This window comes from Balaenoptera ricei, chromosome 5 (assembly GCF_028023285.1).
Source record: "Balaenoptera ricei isolate mBalRic1 chromosome 5, mBalRic1.hap2, whole genome shotgun sequence".
In the NCBI taxonomy this organism is placed as follows: domain Eukaryota; kingdom Metazoa; phylum Chordata; class Mammalia; order Artiodactyla; family Balaenopteridae; genus Balaenoptera; species Balaenoptera ricei.
The window spans coordinates 37,892,419-37,913,345 of record NC_082643.1 but is presented as its reverse complement, the minus strand read 5'-3'; the positions used below and the strand labels follow the sequence as shown (position 1 = coordinate 37,913,345).

The window sequence follows — 20,927 nt, the reverse complement described above, 5'->3', positions numbered from 1 at the left end:
AGTTGTCAGATCTCTGCCGGTGGGCTACAGCTAGCCTGCCTCCACCACCCTCTATATTCTTTCAAGTACTCGAGTAGAGATAGGTCCTCCCATGTTCCCCTTTGCATTCCCAAAATCAGCCTGTTACTGGAATGTGGGATCTTCCACGAACTGGGCTACCTTTGCAACAGCTTATCTGAAGCAAACAAGCTTAGGGAATTGAGCAAGAACTTCTGGGACAACAACTTTACAGAAGGAGCAAGAGATGCAGGGTGCATGTTGACTGTCTCAACGGGACAAAGATAATGATTAATCAGACCTCTTGCAGACTTAAATGTGATGGGAACTCGGCGTGAAGGCAGTCCTCCTTTCTTTCAGCTGGAGTGCTCCTCTTGAGCCAGCCCCACCCACGGCAGAGATGGTTTCTGTGAGGCTCCTCTGCCTGGTCCTGAGTGTGATGGGTGCAGTTCAGGTATGGCCTTCTTTATTTCCTCTTCTCTTTCTCTCTGGTGTTTATTCCACAAAGAGCTTGCAGGTCTGAGTCAGCCATGTGTACGTCCTCACACACTATTAGCTTTATAAGCTGTAGCCAGAGGAGGCAAGTCCCTAGATGGGCTTGACACCTCAAGAATACAGGGTAATATCACCCTCAGAGGGAGACTTAGCGGGACCAAAGTATATAAATTCACAGGGGAATCTTCAACACCTATAGCTTGGTCTTACATTGGATTTTGTCAAAGAGAAGAAATTTTTGCCATCTTTGTTGCTGTAAAGACTTGGGATTGCTAGTTAACAGAACAGAACATTCTTATGATAAGAATTTTTAACCTAGTTATTATTTTATTGCTATTTATCCATAATAAGCAGAACAGTGGTTTAATGTAGCTTTTCTGAAAGGTTGTGTTTGTGTTTCTTTAAGACAAATAAAAAGCAAATTAGTTATCTTTGAAAACATATTACATAGCAAAATTAGAAGAGATTAATTGATAGGCAATATGTTTTTTGGAAGCAATTGTATTCTTTTAAGATATTACAAATATTGCAATAATTCCTAAAGTTTGACTCCAGAAACCTATGCAAAAGAAGAGAAACTTCATTCAACAAGATTTTTCAACTTCTATCTTATAAAAACTTGGTAAATATGTTCCAAAATCTCAATTACTTCCAGACTGTGAATTATTCCATTTTATTTCTTTTCCTTTATTGCTCATAAACCCTAATACCAGAGCAGAAGAAACTAAAGAGTGTTTCTAACATAATTTTTTCCCTTATACAAATAATAAGTAAACATTTTTATGGGAAACAAGACTAATATCATTTGTTAAAGTTATACTTTGCATAATGCATGTTTCATTTATTTCTCCCTTATTGGTATAAATATTTAATTTTTGCCTGTTTTTATTTTTGTGCCATTTTTTCCAATGTATGTTTGATTTATGATTTTATTTCTTAGATGAAAAGATTGTACTTGTTCATTTAAATAAGTTGTTCTTGATTTCTTGAGTTAATATTACTATTATTGGGGTATTTTTTTGAATGAGACAGAAAATGTTAACTAATAAGAATAAACCACTGAGATTGATAGTCATAAAAATCCTTGTAACTTGGTGGTACAAAATAAAAATAGCTAAAACCTAAAACCAACATTGATTTCTTAGGATATAACATCTTGCTGGAAGAATATCTGTATATCCTATTTCACTTGATCACAATGGAAATTTTTAAAAAAAATCTGTATTTCTAATTATAAGGTGTTCCAAAAAAAGTATCAGTCATGGACCATTTTTTTTTGCTCTCAGTGTACTTTTTTTCATTTCAAATAAAAAGAAATTATTATGTGAGTAACCCAAAAATCATTTCTGAGTCTGAATTGGCTACATTTGTGTCCTTGTATATACTTGCTCAAATTATAGACCCATAAGGTCATTGTGGTGGATACTTGAAGGAGAGACAGACCTGAAGCTAAGATGGTGTAGGTTTTTTCCTACTAAAACAGGAGTTAGAGGAGAAAGAACTCTGAGTTTTTCCATTATTTTTCTATCTCCAGGCATGAATGAAAATGTAAAGGTAATTTTTAACTAAGCTTGTTGATTCAAATAATCTTCCTTTTATAATGGATCCTTTACAACTCCTAACATTTATTAAATGCTTGTTTAGTGTAGAACACAGTTGAGATTTGTACACTCATCTCCTTCAGTCTCACAACTCCACAAAATAGGCATTAGGATTTTCATTCCAAAGATAAGAAACCTGAAGCTTGCAGAGCCCCTTGGATCCCTTGCTTGGGATTTACAGGCATGCCAGCTTCTCCTCCTTATCTGCTTAAAGACCTCTCTTTTGTGTGTTTATGAATCCTTAAAGGCGGCAGATCCCAGTGAAGGTGAATTTATCGCTGAAGGAGGAGGTGTGCGTGGCCCAAGGCTTGTGGAAAAAGAGCAGTCTGCCTGCAAAGAGTCGAACTGGCCCTTCTGCTCTGATGAAGACTGGGTGAGCCGTAGGCACAGGGAGTAGAGCAGGACAGTCCTTTCCTGTGCTGCTGGCAGCGCACACAGGCTGACACTTTAGGTCACAGAAAACTTGTCCAGTGGGAAATAATCTAATAGCTCCTTACATATCAAATTAAAGAAGACAGATGGAAAGGAACTTAGTCCTGAGAGCACTGTTTAAATTACCTCTGAGACACTGGGTCATTGGTGGGATTAACAGATTGGATTTTAGTTGTATGTTCAGGCAAATACTAGGAACCTGACTATTATGACCTCTGGATTTCATGGGTTCTAATTTATGGTTAAGTGGACCCCCATTCCAGAATTTCTTTAAGATCTCTGACTAGCCCTCTTAAACTACGTTTAGGTCAAGAGATGACCTGAAGACACTGGGGAGGGGAGCAGTGGGGGTTCATAGAAACCTTCAAATTTATACTGGATCAGAGAGATAGACTCTTTTATTAATTTTATTTTTTAAAATTTTATTGAAGTATAGTTGATTTACAATGTTGTGTTAATTTCTAGTGTATAGTAAAGTGACTTAGTTTTATATATATATATATTCTTTTTCATATCCTTTTCCATTATACTTTATCCCAGGATACTGAATATAGTTCCCTGGGCTATACAGTAGGACCTTGCTGTTTATCCATTCTACATATACTATCTTGCATCTGCTAATCCCAAACTCCCGATCCTCCCCCCCACCCTCCCTCCTGCTTGGCACCCATAAGTCTGTTCCCAAGAGATAGACTCTTAATGTAATTTTTCCTCTTCATTCCAGAACTACAAATGCCCTTCTGGCTGCAGGATGAAAGGATTGATTGATGAAGTCAATCAAGATTTTACAAACAGAATAAATAAACTAAAAAATTCACTATTTGATTATCAGAAGAACAATAAGGAGTCTAACACATTGATCAGGAATATAATGGATATTTTGAGAGGGGATTTTGCCAATTCTAAGAGTAAGTATTACAGTTAGTTCTTTGGCTTTATAGCACACAACAAAAACAACAAAAATCAGAAGTAGATATGATGTCTCCTTATTACAACTGTGATTTTATTCCAAAGTACTTTATGTAGAAAAATATACCTTTATGATATCCCTGAATTTTAAGGAAGGGGCTTGTTTCTGTTATTTTTATCACAAAAAGGAGGTTAGTTTAGAATTGCTTTAAGGTCACAAAGTAAGGCAGCATTTTGGACTAAAGATTAGAATTTAAGTGTGTTCTTTTTAAAGAATATACATGGAAAATAAGGTGAGCCCTACCTTTTGAGTAGATACTTCTGTTTCTGTCTAACAAAGGAGGAAACTGAGAGGTCAGGGGACTTGCTCAAAGGTGCAAAGCTATCATGTGGTGGGGCTGGGAGTGCAACCCACAGACTCCACCGTGCTTATTATGAAGTGTTTTGCTTTGTTTTGTTTTGTTTAATTTAAAATATAGAGCCATGTTGTCTCTTTCTCATTGGCCTAGGACTAAGTCTCATTAGGACTAGGAAACTCTGGACTCACTCTGGGCATGGGCAGTGAGTTTAGTAAGGCCTCAGCTCCTGAAACCTTGCCTTGACTCTTTATATCCTTGGGAGGCACTTGGCTAATTTAAAGTTGATGGTGAAAGAGCAACTGGCAAGTGCATGATCCTGTTGACCTAAAAAAAAAGCTTAGGAACAAATTCAAATCTATAACTGTGAAGAAAACCTTTTTAGTAAGAAAATCCAAGAATATATTCACGTCCCTTGATTAAGGATATAATGAAATAATTGGAATGTAATCAAACTGATTATTTTATCCCAATTATGCCTTTAAAATTTCAAAGAGTTTTTGTCTTCTGCATTTATTTGGGTTACTAATAAGGCATCTTAATTGATATCCATGGATGACTGCAGGATATTGTCCAAATATCAAATGCCTAATAGATTTAGAAATCCCAAATTAAATGTCCAAACTATTATAGAAGTAAAATGGGGAATATCCATAGGCAAATTTCCTTCTTTTGCTGGCAATTACAAACAAATCACTCAGCAGCTACTTCAGTACCCATACTTGCCATTTCAGACAATGAAAATACATTTAGCCAAGTGTCAGAAGATCTGAGAAGGAGAATTGAGATTCTGAAGCGCAAAGTTATAGAACAAGTACAGCATATCCACCTTCTGCAGAAAAATGTCAGGGATCAGCTGATAGATATGAAACGACTGGAGGTGAGTAATTATGTGGCTCTGACCCCAGATTTCTTTGTTTTTGAATAGCAGGGAAAGGAAGGCAATAGTCATTCATTAAATGCCTACTCTATGTAAAGCAATGTGTTATAGCCATCATCTACCTACAAAGTAAGTATTATTTCCCCCACTCTACAGATGAAGAAAAAAACTCAGTGCTATTAAGTAAAATTTCCAAGGGCACGTAAAATGGTAAATTTCAAAAGCAAATACTCAGTCCTTGCATCTAATTCCAGCCCCTGCTTGTCCCTGACATCACTGTGTCTCTGAGTCTTCAGCCTCAGTCTCACAGAGGATCACATCATCAGTGTCTCCTTTCAGAGGGAATAGCACTTTGCTCTTGATCTATTCTAAGATAAATCCAGATGTTTCTATTGCTTATCCTGGCCAGCCTTAGAATACCCAACCTCTCTTTCACTGAGGATACTACATAAATGAAGTATTGGTTGGTAGGTCTCCAAGTCAAAGAAATGAAACCAGTTTCCAAAAAATAAATTAACTACTAAGAACTCAATAGACCTAGTTTATTATAGCTACCTTTTTTCTTTATTTTCCCCTCCCCCTCTAGGTGGACATTGATATTAAGATCCGATCTTGCAAAGGGTCATGCAGTAGGGCTTTAGAACATAAAGTAGATCTGGAAGACTATAAAGATCAGCAGAAGCAACTTGAACAGGTTATTGCCATAGACTTACTTCCCTCCAGAGACAGTCAATATTTACCACTGATAAAAATGAGGCCAGTTCCAGGCCCGATTACCAGAGAGTTCAAGAGCCAGCTTCAGGAGGCCCCTCCAGAGTGGAAGGCACTGCTGGAAATGCAGCAGATGAAAATGGAGTTAGAGAGGTTTGGTGGAGATGGGCATGCCAGAGGAGATTCTGCATCTCATGGAACAGGATCAACACCAGAAAGCCCCAGGAAGCCTGGAACTGGTAGTATTGGAAACGTGAATCCTGGGATCTATGGAGCTGGAGGTGCTGGCACTTGGAACACTGGCCATCCTGATCCCGGAAACGCTGGCACTTGGAACACTGGACACCCTGATCCTGGAAGTGCTGGCATTTGGAACACTGGACACCCTGATCCTGGAAGTGGTGGCATTTGGAACACTGGCCATCCTGATCCTGGAAGTGCTGGCACTTGGAACACTGGACGCCCTGAGTCCGGAGGTTTTGGCACTTGGGGCTCTGGAAGTTCTGTGTCTGCAAGTTTTAGGCCAGATAGCTCAGGGCATGGGAACATCAGGCCTTCCAACCCAGATGTGCCCTGGGGCACATTTGAAGAGGTGTCAGGAAATGTAAGTCCAGGGACAAAGAAAGAGCTCCACACAGGTAAACTGGTCACTGCTAAAGGAGATAAAGAGCTTCTGATTGGTAGTGAGAAGGTCACTTCTGGTCGCACAACCACCACTCGTCGTTCATGCTCTAAAGTCATCACAAGGACTGTTACACATGCCGATGGTCACACAGAAACAACCAAAGAAGTGGTAAACTCTGAAGATGGTTCTGACTGTAGTGACACAGATTTGGACTTGCCTGGCAGGGGTAGCCTAGATGATTTCTTTCGTAGGCACAATGATGGTTTTTTCTCCTCTACGTTAAAAGAGCTTGACAGTAAGATCCATTCTATGGGCTCAGACTTAGGGGATATCGGCTCTCACCACCGCGGCATACCTGAGGTCTCTTCCAGTAGTAAAACTTCAAGTCATGGCAAAGAGTTTGCAAGCAGTAGCATGACTATCAACAGAGGAGGCTCCACGTTTGAAAGCAAGGGCTATAAAATGGCAGATGAGGCCGGAAGTGAAGAGGATCTTGGCTTCAAAGGAGCACATGCCACCAAGAGAGGCCATGCTAAAACTCGCCCTGCCAGAGGTATCCGCACTTCTCCTTTGGGGAAGCCTTCCGTGACCCCCTAGACTAAGTTCATTACTCCTACAATGTATCTCCCATAGCACCTTTTACTTCTTTCTTAGCCCTCTATCACGCTTTATTGAAATTACAGGTTTTTGCTTATTTTTTTGTGCTAGACTGTAAGTTCCATGGGGGCAGGGACTTTTTGTCTATCATGTTCATCTCTGTATTCCCAAATGCCTAGCAGTGTGGAGTCAGCACTCAATAAATACATGTTAAATGAATGAATGAATGAATCCCTCTGGAACTCAATTTTAAATTTGTTTAACCAAATTCTTTTACCATTCAAAATGTGTGCCATTGGAAATTGTCACTCAACTGATTATTCATATTTTTAGTGTATGTCTCAGTTGACATTGAGATCAGGTTAAAAACAAGTGATATTAGTATTAAATGATGCTTATATATCTTTGCTGGTTACTTGCCATTAATCAGTATGTGCAAGTGAAATTCCAAATTCATTGAGAAAAATCCCCCTTGCAATGTGTAAATAAAATGCTACTTACTTGCATAAGTTCCATTCCAGTGTAAGCACATCCTTTCTCTATAAAGGGAAGGAAGGAATGCAAGAAGGAAGGAAGGAAGGAAGGAAGGAAGGAAGGAAGGAAGGAAGGAAGGGAGGGAGGGAGGGAGGAAAAGAAAGCCAGTATCTGCCTTCATTTAATCTGGGCCATTTAACTTTGTAAAGTTAAATGAGAGTAAGTTCTTCCAACCAGCTTAATTTTTTTTTTTAGACTGTTATGATGCCCTCCAAACACATCCTTCAGGTGCCCAAAGTGGCATTTTCAATATCAAGCTACCGGGATCCAGTAAGATTTTTTCTGTTTATTGTGATCAAGAGACCAGTTTGGGAGGATGGCTTTTGATCCAGCAAAGAATGGATGGCTCACTGAATTTTAACCGGACCTGGCAAGACTACAAGAAAGGTTTCGGCAGCCTAAATGACAAGGGAGAAGGAGAATTCTGGCTAGGCAACGAATACCTCCACTTACTAACCCTGAGAGGCTCCATCCTTCGGGTTGAATTAGAAGACTGGGCTGGGAAAGGGGCTTATGCAGAATATCACTGGAGGGTAGGCTCTGAGGCAGAAGGCTATGCCCTGCAGGTCTCCTCCTATGAGGGCACGGCAGGTGATGCTCTGATTGAGGGTTCTGTAGAGGAAGGGACAGAGTACACTTCTCATGCTGGCATGCGCTTCAGCACCTTCGACAGGGATGCAGACAAGTGGGAAGACAACTGTGCCGAAGTCTACGGAGGAGGCTGGTGGTACAACAACTGCCAAGCAGCCAATCTCAATGGCATCTACTACCCCGGGGGCTCCTATGACCCCAGGGACAACAGTCCCTATGAGATTGAGAATGGAGTGGTCTGGGTCCCCTTCAGAGGTGCCGATTATTCCCTCAGGGCTGTTCGCATGAAAATCCGGCCCTTTGGGACACAATAGGCTGAAGGAGTGGCAGTGAGAGCACTCTGTTTCTGTGTTTAGTGAAGAGGAGAAAAAAATAAGGAGGAGATAGGAGTCGAGATTCTTTATAGCCTACTAAAACTTCTCGGGTGCTATTTTATTATTCTTTGTACTGTAGCTAAATGTAACTGAGACATATTAGTGCTTTAAAAAATAAAGTTATATGAATTTTTAAGCTTTAAAATAGCTCTGTGGGTTTTAAAATTTTTATTAAAATGCACCAAGGGACACTCGGTACATCAGGAAGGGGGAGTTGAGTGGAAGGTCCTCTCTGCAACACTTAGAGTGGCTTTCTGAGAACGTCTCCATTTCCCACACCACCCAAAGTCATGGGGTCATTGTAAAGTAAAAAAGTAATTTCATCCATTCTACTTGAACGGTTTTAAACCAATATCTTAAGTTATGAATCATTGAACTGAACACTGGCTGGGCTTTGTATAGGAATTTACAAGTTACTAAGTACATTCATTTCTTCTGTTGGCAAGCAAATCCAGCAAGGCAGGAGAAGCATTCTTTCCTAACAGAAATAGAGATCTATCTACTTCTTAAGTCTTCCAATGAAGACCATAATGCACATCGAATTTTTTCCCCAGAGTCTAACCAATTTCTTGCAGAAAAATACACGGAAAAAAAGCATTTAAAATCTTTTAAATATTTACAAGTAGTCCAAAAACATTGAACTTACACATTAATAAAAAATCCCCACAACATTCGTCTGACTTCATTTTTCACCAATCATAAAGTATATCCTGTGATGTAATACTTGTTATTAAAGTAAGACATTCGTTTGAAACCATCTCACTAAATATGATCTATGCCATATCCATAAATTCAACATATTGACATTGGTCAGTATTTTATTTGATCTAAAAATAGATCATCTTTGATCTTGGTGAACTTGGCTCCTGGCCCCAATTTTTAACTCACATTTTCTTCTAGTGAGAACCACTTGCCACTTACCCTTGGAAATGTATTAAAATATTCCAAGCATATTGGGATCCCAGTACATTGCCCTCACTTGCAAAGTTTCTATCCTAATGTAAATGCATCCTTTCTCCTAGGAAGGAAAGAAGGGGAAGGAGGGAAGGAAGGAAGGAAGGAAGGAAGGAAGGAAGGAAGGAAGGAAGGTAGGAAGGAAGAGAGGGAGAAGAAGAAGGAGGGAGGCAGGAGGGGTGAGAAGAAGGAAAGATGCCAGGGCTCTTGTCCAGTGCCTGGGGAGCAGAAAAAAGGTGAGCAAAAGAGCTTGCAAATGAGTCACATATGAAGCCCCAGTGTTCTTGCATTTCCTTATGTGCTGTTGAAAACCCTTCATACAAATAAGTGATGTCCCCCACATCTTTGTATAAATGGATATGAACTTCTTCAAAATTGAAAGGATTTTCATTCATTTCAGACATTAGAGTGCCATAGTATTTCTCTGCCTACCACCTTTACACCCACACATCTGCCTCCACAGAATTGGAGTTGGAAGTAGGAAGTATTTTATTTTCCAGAATATCACACTATTAGGAACAGAATTGGGTCCCAAAATGAAATCAACTTTGATTGTGAAGAGCCATTCATTTCTCATTTATTTTGAAGGCTTTGAGTTTATTAGCAAAGAATAAGCAACCTCTTAATTTAATAAACAATAGCTAATATTAGCAGAATCATGATAATTGGAGATACAGTTTGGTCGTGAGAAAAGACACCAAACATCTCTTTTTCCACTTTATCTTATCTTTAACCTATTGCCCTATTTCCCTAATTCCTGAAATTAAATACTAATTCAGCCTCTGACTCTCATTCACATAGAAGTCCACTTTAACTTAGCTTTCGCTTGGTTACCACTGTCTTGAAATTGCTCTCTTAAAAGTCAACAGGAACTTTGGAGTTCTAAATTTAAGGTCCTATATTCAAGTCCCTTCTGCCTGATCTTTTTCAAACATCTGCCACCATTGTCTCCATCTACCTCTTCAAGCTGTATTTCTCTCTTGCTTTCTAGTATGCCATGCCCTTCTGTCTCACCTTTCTCAGTCTTTGCAACTGGCAATTCCTTCTCAGATCACTCCTTAAATGTAGGAGTTTCTCACTGCAATAACATTAGTACTCATTTTTATTAGTTGGGATTAGGTTTGACACAAGTGGCTTAAATAAGATGGAAAACTCTACAAGAATATGTTCCCATGGTGTCTTTAGGAAGCCTGCATCGTAATAAATAACTTCCATCCTCAAGTTTACATCATGTCCCAAACATTCTGTCCTGGGCAATCTGGAAGAGAGACAGAAGAGAAAGGAGTGCCTTGACTCTCTTAAGAAACTTTCCAGGACATTCCATAGAGCACATCCTCTATGTCCCATAAGCCACACAGGCCAAGCTGCTGGAGAAGTCAAGACGCCTTGCCTGTTCGCTTAGACACAAGATTAAAATTAGGAGGAGAGGGAGGATAGAGGTTGAGGGACGCAATTAGCAGTCCATCTTTCCTCACTCTGCAAGTGAGTATATTTTCTCCTTGGATGATTTGACAATCACTACAGATCCAATTACCATCAATAGGCTGATGATAACTTAATCTAAAACTTCAGCCCTGACCTTCAGATCCGTATTTTCAACTCATACTGAACACATCCAGTTAGATATTTCTCATTAATCTAAGATTAACTAATTACCTTCCCATCAAAACCTATTGTATCTCTCTATTTCTTACCCTAGTCAGAGGACTCATTAGCTCTCCTGTTTCCTAATCTAGAAAACTTGGGCTCCTTCTCAGCTTCCACTCTTCTTTTAAATCAATTATTTGATCTACTCCCAAACCATCTTCTACTCTAAAAATAGCCATTCTTACAACACTTTTATGCTCTTATGTTATCTTGTGTTAATCTTTTCTAATTTGAACTGTTTAACAGTCTCTTAACCTCTCACTTTACTACCATTCTTTATTTTTTTATTGAAGTACAATTTACACAATGCTTTGTTAGTATCAGGTGTACAGCAAAGTGATTGAGATAGATATATATGCATATACATATATATATTCCTTTTCATATTCTTTCCCATCATCAGTTATTAGAAGACATTGAATATAGTTCCTTGTGCTATACAATAGGACCTTGTAGTTTATCTATTTTATACATAGTTGTGTGTATATGTTAATCCCAAACTCCTAATTTATCTCTCCCGCCTCATCCTCTTTGGTAACCATAACTTTGTTTTCGATGTCTGTGAGTCTATTTCTGTTTTGTAAATAAGTTCATTTGTATCATTTTTTTAGATTCCACATATAAGCAATATCATATAATATTTGTCTTTCTCCATCTCACTTGCTTCATTTAGTATTTTAATCTCTAGGCCCACCCATGTTGCTGCAAATGGCATTATTTAATTATTTTTTATGGCTGAGTAATATTCCATTGTATATATATGTACCATATCTCCTTTATCCATTCATCTGTTGATGGACATTTAGGTTGCTTCCATGTCTTGGCTATTGCAAATAGTGCTGCTATGAACACTGGGGTGCATGTATCTTTTTGAGTTAGAGTTTCCTCTAGATATATGCCCAGGAGTGGGATTGCTAGGTCATATGGTAACTCTATATTTAGTTTTTAAAGGAACCTCCATACTGTTCTCCATAGTGGTTACACCAATTTACATTCCCACCAACAGTGTGGGAAGGTTCCCTTTTCTCCACGCCCTCTCCAGCATTTAATATTTTTAGACTTTTTAATAATGGCCATTCTGACTGGTATGAGGTGATATCTCATTGTAGTTTTGATTTGCATTTCTCTGGTAATTAGCAATATTGAGCATCTTTTCATGTGCCTATTGGCCTTCTGTATGTCTTCTTTGGACAATGTCTATTTAGGTTTTCTGCCCATTTTTTTGGATTGGATTGTTTGTTATTTTGATATTAAGCTGTATGAGATATTTGTATATTTTGGAAATTAATCTCTTGTTGGTAGCATAGTTTGCAAATATTTTCTCCCAGTCTGTAGGTTGTCTTTCACCACCATTCTTTTGCTCATTCCTCCTCCAGGAATTACCTTTAAAAATAGATCCAATCAGGTCTTTCTCCTGCTTAAGGACTTATCTTAAGGTTGGGTTAAAAGGTTTTATCTTTGCATACAAGCTGTTTCACAAATTGATCTCCTTAGGCCTCTACAGTCATTCACTTTACACTTCAATTACATTGAATTTATCACTGGTATTGGGATACCAGCTCCTTTAAAGATTCTGTGCCTTTCCCTATGCTGCCTAGAAGCCTCCCCTTCATCCCTTAAAATACAGTTCAGCAATGTTCCTTCTGTTACCCTTTCCTTAATGCCCACCACAGAACATAGGACCAGGAATTGTTCCCTGAGCCCTAATAGTTTTTGTGTACATCTCAAAAATAACACAGTACATCTCTAACTCTGCCACATTTGTTTATGTTATTATGGCACCAGATTGTGGATTCCTTTAAGGCAGTGCTCATTCCTAGTGTCTCCTGCCCTGAACAAGAACGAATCACCTTAGATAGCCTCATCCACCAGAGGGCAGACAGCAGAAGCAAGAAAAACTACAATCCTGCAGCCTGTGGAGCAAAAACCACATTCAAAGAAAGATACACAGGATGAAAAGGCAGAGAGGGCTATGTACCAGATGAAGGAACAAGATAAAACCCCAGAAAAACAACTAAATGAAGTGGAGATAGGCAACCTTCCAGAAAAAGAATTCAGAATAATGATACTGAAGATGATCCAGGACCTCGGAAAAAGAATGGAGGCAAAGATCGAGATGATGCAAGAAATGTTTAACAAAGACCTAGAAGAAATAAAGAACAAAAAAACAGAGATGAACAATGCAATAACTGAAATGAAAACTACACTAGAAGGAATCAATAGCAGAATAACTGAGGGAGAAGAACGGATAAGTGACCTGGAAGACAGAATGGTGGAATTCACTGCTGCAGAACAGACTAAAGAAAAAAGAATGAAAAGAAATGAAGACAGACTAAGAGACCTCTGGGACAACATTAAATGCAACAACATTCACATTATAGGGGTCCCAGAAGGAGAAGAGAGAGAGAAAGGACCAGAGAAAATATTTGAAGAGATTATAGTTGAAAACATCCCTAACATGGGAAAGGAAATAGCCACCCAAGTCCAAGAAGTGCAGCAAGTCCCATACAGGATAAACCCAAGGAGAAACACGTCGAGACACATAGTAATCAAATTGGCAAAAATTAAAGACAAAGAACAATTATTGAAAGCAGCAAGGGAAAAACAACAAATAATACACAAGGGAACTCCCATAAGGTTAACAGCTGATTTCTCAGCAGAAACTCTACAAGCCAGAAGGGAGTGGCATGATATACTTAAAGTGATGAAAGGGAAGAACCTACAACCAAGATTACTCTACCCAGCAAGGATCTCATTCAGATTTGATGGAGAAATCAAAAGCTTTACAGACAAGCAAAAGCTAAGAGAATTCAGCACCACCAAACCAGCTCTACAACAAATGCTAAAGGAACTTCTCTAAGTGGGAAACACAAGAGAAGAAAAGAACCTACAAAAACAAACCCAAAACAATTAAGAAAATGGTCATAGGAACATACATATCGATAATTACCTTAAACGTGAATGGATTAAATCCTCCAACCAAAAGACACAGGCTTGCTGAATGGATACAAAAACAAGACCCATATATATGCTGTCTACAAGAGACACACTTCAGACCTAGGGACACATACAGAATGAAAGTGAGGGAATGGAAAAAGATATTCCATGCAAATGGAAATCAAAAGAAAGCTGGAGTAGCAAAACTCATATCAGATAAAATAGACTTTAAAATAAAGGATGTTACAAGAGACAAGGAAGACACTACATAATGATCAAGGGATCATTCCAAGAAGAAGATATAACAATTATAAATATATATGCACCCAACATAGGAGCACCTCAATACATAAGGCAACTGCTAACAGCTATAAAAGAGGAAATTGACAGTAACACAATAATAGTGCGAGACTTTAACACCTCACTTACACCAATGGACAGATCATCCAAAATGAAAATAAATAAGGAAACAGAAGCTTTAAATGACACAATAGAGCAGATTGATCTAATTGATATTTATAGAACATTCCACCCAAAAGTGGCAGAATACACTTTCTTCTCAAATGCACATGGAACATTCTCCAGGTTGATCACATCTGGAGTCACAAATCAAGCCTCGCAAAATTTAGGAAAATTGAAATCATATCAAGCATCTTTTCTGACCACAACGCTGTGAGATTAGGAATCAATTAGAGAGAAAAAAATGTAAAAAACACAAACACATTGAGGCTAAACAATACGTTACTAAATAACCAAGAGATCACTGAAGAAATCAAAGAGGAAATCAAAAATTACCTAGAGACAAATGACAATGAAAACACGATGATCCAAAACCTATAGGATGCAGAAAAGCAGTTCTAAGAGGGAACTTTATAGCTATACAGGCCTACCCCAAGAAACAAGAAAAATCTCAAGTAAACAATCTAACCTTACACGTAAAGGAACTACAAAAAGAAGAACAAACTAAACCCCAAGGTAGCAGAAGGAAAGAAATTATAAAGATCACATTAGAAATAAATGAAATAGAAACAAAGAAAATGATAGGACAGATCAATAAAACTAAAAGCTGTTTCTCTGAGAAGATAAACAAAGTTGATAACCATTAGTCAGACTCATCAAGAAAAAAAGGGAGAGGACGCAAATGAATAAAATTAGAAATGAAAAAGGAGAAGTTACAACAGCCCCTGCAGAAATACAAAGCATCCTAAGCGACTACTACAAATAACTCTATGCCAATAAAATGGACAACCTCGAAGAAATGGACAAATACTTAGAAAGGTATAAACCTCCAAGACTGAACCAGGAAGAAACAGAAAATATGAACAGACCAATCACAAGTGATGAAATTGAAACTGTGATTAAAAATCTTCCAACAAACAAAATTCCAGGACCACATGGCTTCACAGGTGAATTCTATCAAACATTTAGAGAAGAGCTAACACCCATCCTCCTCAAACTCTTCCAAAAAATTGCAGAGGAAGGAACACTCCCAAACTCATTCTATGAGGCCACCATCACCCTGATACCAAAACCAGAAAAAGATACTACAAAAAAAAGAAAATAACAGACCAATATCATTGATGAATATAGATGCAAAAATTCTCAACGAAATACTAGCAAACAGAATCCAACAACACATTAAAAGGATCATACACCATGATCAAGTGAGATTTATCCCAGGGAAGCAAGGATTCTTCAATATACACAAATCAATCAATGTGATACAACATATTAACAAATTGAAGAATAAAAACCATATGATCACCTCAATAGATTCAGAAAAACTTTTGACAAAATTCAACACCCATTTATGATAAAAACTCTCCAGAAAGTGGGCATAGAGGGAACCTACCTCAACATAATGAAGGCCATTTATGACAAACCCACAGCAGACATCATTCTCAATGGTGAAACACTGAAAGCATTTTCTCTACGATGAGGAACAAGACAAGGATGTCCACTCTCACTGCTATTATTCAACATAGTTTTGGAAGTCCTAGCCACGGCAATCAGAGAAGAGAAAGAAATAAAAGGAATACAAATTGGAAAAGAAGAACTAAAACTGTCACCGTTTTCAGAGGACATGATATTATACATAGAGAATCCTAAAAATGCCACCAGAAAACTACTAGAGCTAATCAATGAATTTGGTAAAGTTGCAGGATACAAAATTAATGCACAGAAATCTCTTGCATTCCTATACACTAATGATGGAAAATCTGAAAGTGAAATTAAAGAAACAATCCCATTTACCATTGCAACGAAAAGAATAAAATACCTAGGAATAAACCTACCTAGGGAGACAAAAGACCTGTATGCAGAAAATTATAAGACGCTGATGAAAGAAATTAAAGATGATACCAACAGATGGAGAGATATACCATGTTCTTGGATTAGAAGAATCAATATTGTGAAAATGACTATACTACCCAAAGCAATCTACAGATTCAGTGCAATCCCTATCAAATTACCAACGGCATTTTTCACGGAACTAGAACAAAAAATTTTAAAATTTGTACAGAGACACATAAGACCCCGAATAGCCAAAGCAGTCTTGAGGGGAAAAAACGGAGCTGGAGGAACCAGACTCCCTGACTTCAGACTATACTACAAAGCTACAGTAATAAAGACAGTATGGTACTGGCACAAAAACAGAAATATGGATCAATGGAACAGGATAGAAAGCCCAGAGATAAACCCATGCACCTATGGTCAACTAATCTATGACAAAGGAGACAAGGATATACAATGGAGAAAAGACAGTCTCTTTAATAAGTGGTGCTAGGAAAACTGGACAGCTACATGCAAAAGTATGAAAGTAGAAAACTCCCTAACATCATACACAAAAATATACTCAAAATGGATTAGAGACCTAAATTTAAGACTGGACACTATAAAACTCTTAAAGGAAAACATAGGAAGAACACTCTTTATTTTTTAAAATAATTTTATTTATTTATTTATGGCTGTGTTGGGTCTTTGTTTCTGTGCAAGGGCTTTCTCCAGTTGCAGCAAGTGGGGGCCACTCTTCATCGCAGTGTGCAGACCTCTCACTATCGCGGCCTCTCTTGTTGCCGAGCACAGGCTCCAGATGCGCAGGCTCAGTAATTGTGGCTCACGGGCCTAGTTGCTCCACGGCATGTGGGATCTTCCCAGACCAGGGCTCGAACCCGTGTTCCCTGCATTGGCAGGCAGATTCTCAACCACTGCGCCACCAGGGAAGCCTGGAAGAACTCTTTGACATAAATCACAGCAAGATCTTTTTTGATCCACCTCCTAGAGTAATGGAAATAAAAACAAAAATAAACAAATGGGATCTAATAAAATTTAAAAGCTTTTGCAGAGAAAAGGAAACCATAAACAAGGGGAAAAGACAACCCTCAGAATGGGAGAAAATATTTGCAAATGAATAACGGACAAAGGATTAATCTCCAAAATATATAAACAGCCCATGCAGTTCAATATTAAAGAAACAAAAAACCCAATCCAAAAATGGGCAGAAGACCTAAATAGACATTTCTCCAAAGAAGACATACTGATGGCCAAGAAGCACATGAAAAGCTGTTCAACATCACTAATTATTAGAGAAATGCAAATCGAAACTACAATGAGGTATCACCTCACACCAGTTAGAATGGGCATCATCAGCAATTCTACAAACAAAAAATGCTGGAGAGGGTGTGGAGAAAAGGGAACCCTCTTGCACTGTTGGTGGGAATGTAAATTGATACAGCCACTATGGAGAACAGTATGGAGGTTCCTTAAAAAACTAAAAATAGAAATACCATATGATCCAGCAATCCCACTACTGGGCATATACCCTGAGAAAACCATAGGTCAAAAAGTGTCATGTACCACAATGTTCATTGCAGCTCTATTTACAATAGCCAGGACATGGAAGCAACCTAAATGTCCATCAACAGATGAATGGATAAAGAAGATGTGGCACATATATACAATGGAATATTACTCAGCCATAAAAAGAAATGAAATGGAGGTATTTGTAATGAGGTGGATGGAGTTAGAGTCTGTCATACAGAGTGAAGTAAGTGAGAAAGATAAAAACAAATACAGTATGCTAACACATATATACAGAATCTAAGGAAAAAAAAAAGGCCATGAAGAACCTAGTGGCAAGACGGGAATAAAGACACAGACCTACTAGAGAATGGACTTGAGGATATGGGGAGAGGGTGAGGTGAGATGTGACAGGGTAAGAGAGTGTCATGGACATATATACACTACCAAATGTAAAATAGATAGCTAGTGGGAAGCAGCCGCATAGCACAGGGAGATCAGCTCGGTGCTTTGTGACCACCTAGAGGGGTGGGATGGGGAGGGTGGGAGGGAGCGAGATGCGAGAGGGAAGAGAAATGGGAACATATTGTATATGTATAACTGATTCACTTTGTTATAAAGCAGAAGCTAACACACCATTGTAAGGCAATTATACTTCAATAAAGATGTTTAAAAAAAAAAAAAAAACCCCCCCAAAAAAAAAAAAGACGCATGCACCCCAATGTTCATTGCAGCTCTATTTACAATAGCCAGGTCATGGAAGCAACCTAAATGCCCATCAACAGACGAATGGATAAAGAAGAAGTGGTACATATATACAATGGAATATTACTCAGCCATAAAAAGGGACAAAATTGAGTCATTTGTTGAGATGTGGGTGGATCTAGAGACTGTCATACAGGGTTTAGTAAGTCAGAAAGAGAAAAACAAATATCGTATATTAATGCATGTATGTAGAACCTAGAAAAATGGTACACATGAACTGGTTTGCAGGGCAGAAGTTGAGACACAAATGTAGAGAACACACGTATGAACACGAAGGGGGGAAATCAGCGGGGTGGTGGGGATGGTGGTGTGATGAATTGGGTGATTGGTATTGACATGTATACACTGATGTGTATAAAATTGATGAGTAGTAAGAGCCTGCTGTATAAAAAAATAAATAAAATTAAATTAAAAAAAAAAAATCACTCACCTACTCCATGATTGAACAGATGGGTTTTTTTTTTAACAACTTTATTGGTGTATAATTGCTTTCCAATGGTGTGTTAGTTTCTGCTTTTTATTTATTTATTTATTTATTTTTTAAAACTTCACTGAGCCCAGATTCAGAAACCGTGACCAAATCCACCCCTTTTGGTATTTTTGGTTTTTTTAATTTTTAAATTTATTTATTTATTTTTGGCTGTGTTGGGTCTTCGTTTCTGTGCGAGGGCCTTCTCTAGTTGTGGCAGGCGGGGGCCACTCTTAATTGCGGTGCGCAGGCCTCTCACTATTGCGGCCTCTCTTGTTGTGGAGCACAGGTTCCAGACGCGCAGGCTCAGTAATTGTGGCTCACGGGCCTAGTTGCTCCGCAGCATGTGGGATCTTCCCAGACCAGGGCTCGATCCCGTGTCCCCTGCATTAGCAGGCAGATTCTCAACCACTGTGCCACCAGGGAAGCCCAGTTTCTGCTTTTTAACAAAGTGAATCAGTTATACATATACATATGTTCCCATATCTCTTCCCTCTTGCGTCTCCCTCCCTCTCACCCTCCTTATCCCACCCCTCTAGGTGGTCACAAAACACAGAGCTGATCTCCCTGTGCTATGCGGCTGCTTCCCACTAGGTAGCTATTTTACGTTTGGTAGTGTATATATGTCCATGCCACTCTCTCACTTTGTCCCAGCTTACCCTTCCCCCTCCCCATATCCTCAAGTCCATTCTCTAGTAGGTCTGTGTTTTTATTCCTGTCTTGCCCCTAGTTTCTTCAGGAGCATTTTTTTTTTTTTTTTTAGATTCCATATATATGTGTTAGCATACAGTATTTGTTTTTCTCTTTCTGACTTACTGTACACTGTATGACAGACTCTAGGTCCATCCACCTTACTACAAATAACTCAATTTCGTTTCATTTTATGGCAGGTAATATTCCATTGTTTGTATGTGCCACATCTTCTTTATCCATTCATCTGTTGATGGACACTTAGGTTGCTTCCATGCCTTGGCTATTGTAAATACAGCTGCAATGAACATTGTTGTGGTACATGACTATTTTTCAATTATGGTTTTCTCAGGGTATATTCCCAGTGCTGGGGTTGCTGGGTGGTATGGCAGTTCTATTTTTACTTTTTTAAGGAACCTCCATACTGTTCTCCATAGTGGCTGTATCAATTTACATTCCCAACAGTGCAAGAGGGTTCCCTTTTCTCCACTCCCTCTCCAACATTTATTGTTTGTAGATTTTTTAATGATGGCCATTCTGATTGGTGTGAGATGATATTTCATTGTGTTTTTTTTTTTTAAAGGGGAAGAGGAGGAAATGAGGAGTCTTTTTTTTTTTTATTGATTGCTATGTTGCATCTTCATTTCTGTGCTAGGGCTTTCTCTAGTTGTGGCAAGTGGGGGCAACTCTTCATCGCGGTGTGCGGGCCTCTCACTATCATGGCCTCTCCTGTTGTGGAGCACAGGCTCCAGACGCACAGGCTCAGTAGTTGTGGCTCACGGGCCCAGTTGCTCTGCGGCATGTGGGATCTTCCCAGACCAGGGCTCGAACCCGTGTCCCCTGCATTAGCAGGCAGATTCTCAACCACTGCGCCACCAGGGAAGCCCTATCAATGTGTTTTGATTTGCATTTCTCTAATGATTAATGATGTTGAGCATTCTTTCATGTGTTTGTTGGCAATCTGTATATCTTCTTTGGAGAAATGTCTATTTAGGTCTTCTGCCCATTCTTGGATTGGGTTGTTTGTTTTTTTGATATTGAGCTGCATGTGTTGCTTGTATGTTTTGGAGGTTAATCCTTTGTCAGTTGCTTCATTTGCAAATATTTTCTCCCATTCTGAGGGTTGTCCTTTGGTCTTGTTTATGGTTTTCTTTGCTGTGCAAAAGTTTTTAAGTTTCATTAGATCCCATTTGTTTATTTTTGTTTTTATTTCCATTTCTCTAGGAGGTGGGTCAAAAAGGATCTTGCTGTGATTTATGTCATAGAGTGTTCTGCCTATGTTTTCCGCTAAGAGTTTGATAGTGTCTGGACTTACATTTAGGTGTTTAATCCATTTTGAGTTTATTTTTTTGTATGGTGTTAAAGAGTGATCTAATTTCATACTTTTACATGTACCTGCCCAGTTTTCACAGCACCACTTATTGAAGAGGCTGTCTTTTCTCCGCTGTATATTCTTGCCTCCTTTACCAAAAATAAGGTGACCATATGTGCGTGCATTTACCTCTGGGCTTTCTATCCTATTCCATTGATCTATATTTCTGTTTTTGTGCCAGTACCATACTTTC

The 20,927-nt window shown here is 38.7% G+C and overlaps 1 protein-coding gene across 1 annotated transcript; it reads left to right on the top strand.

Annotated features, from left to right (window-relative positions):
* Positions 1 to 381: 381 nt before the first annotated feature.
* Positions 382 to 8,042, top strand: FGA (fibrinogen alpha chain). The gene is made up of 6 exons (XM_059923957.1): positions 382 to 451; positions 2,341 to 2,466; positions 3,250 to 3,433; positions 4,525 to 4,670; positions 5,257 to 6,559; positions 7,333 to 8,042. Exons 1-6 carry the CDS (start codon positions 398 to 400, stop codon positions 8,040 to 8,042), a joined length of 2,523 nt encoding a protein of 840 aa, XP_059779940.1. The 5' UTR covers positions 382 to 397.
* Positions 8,043 to 20,927: the final 12,885 nt, after the last annotated feature.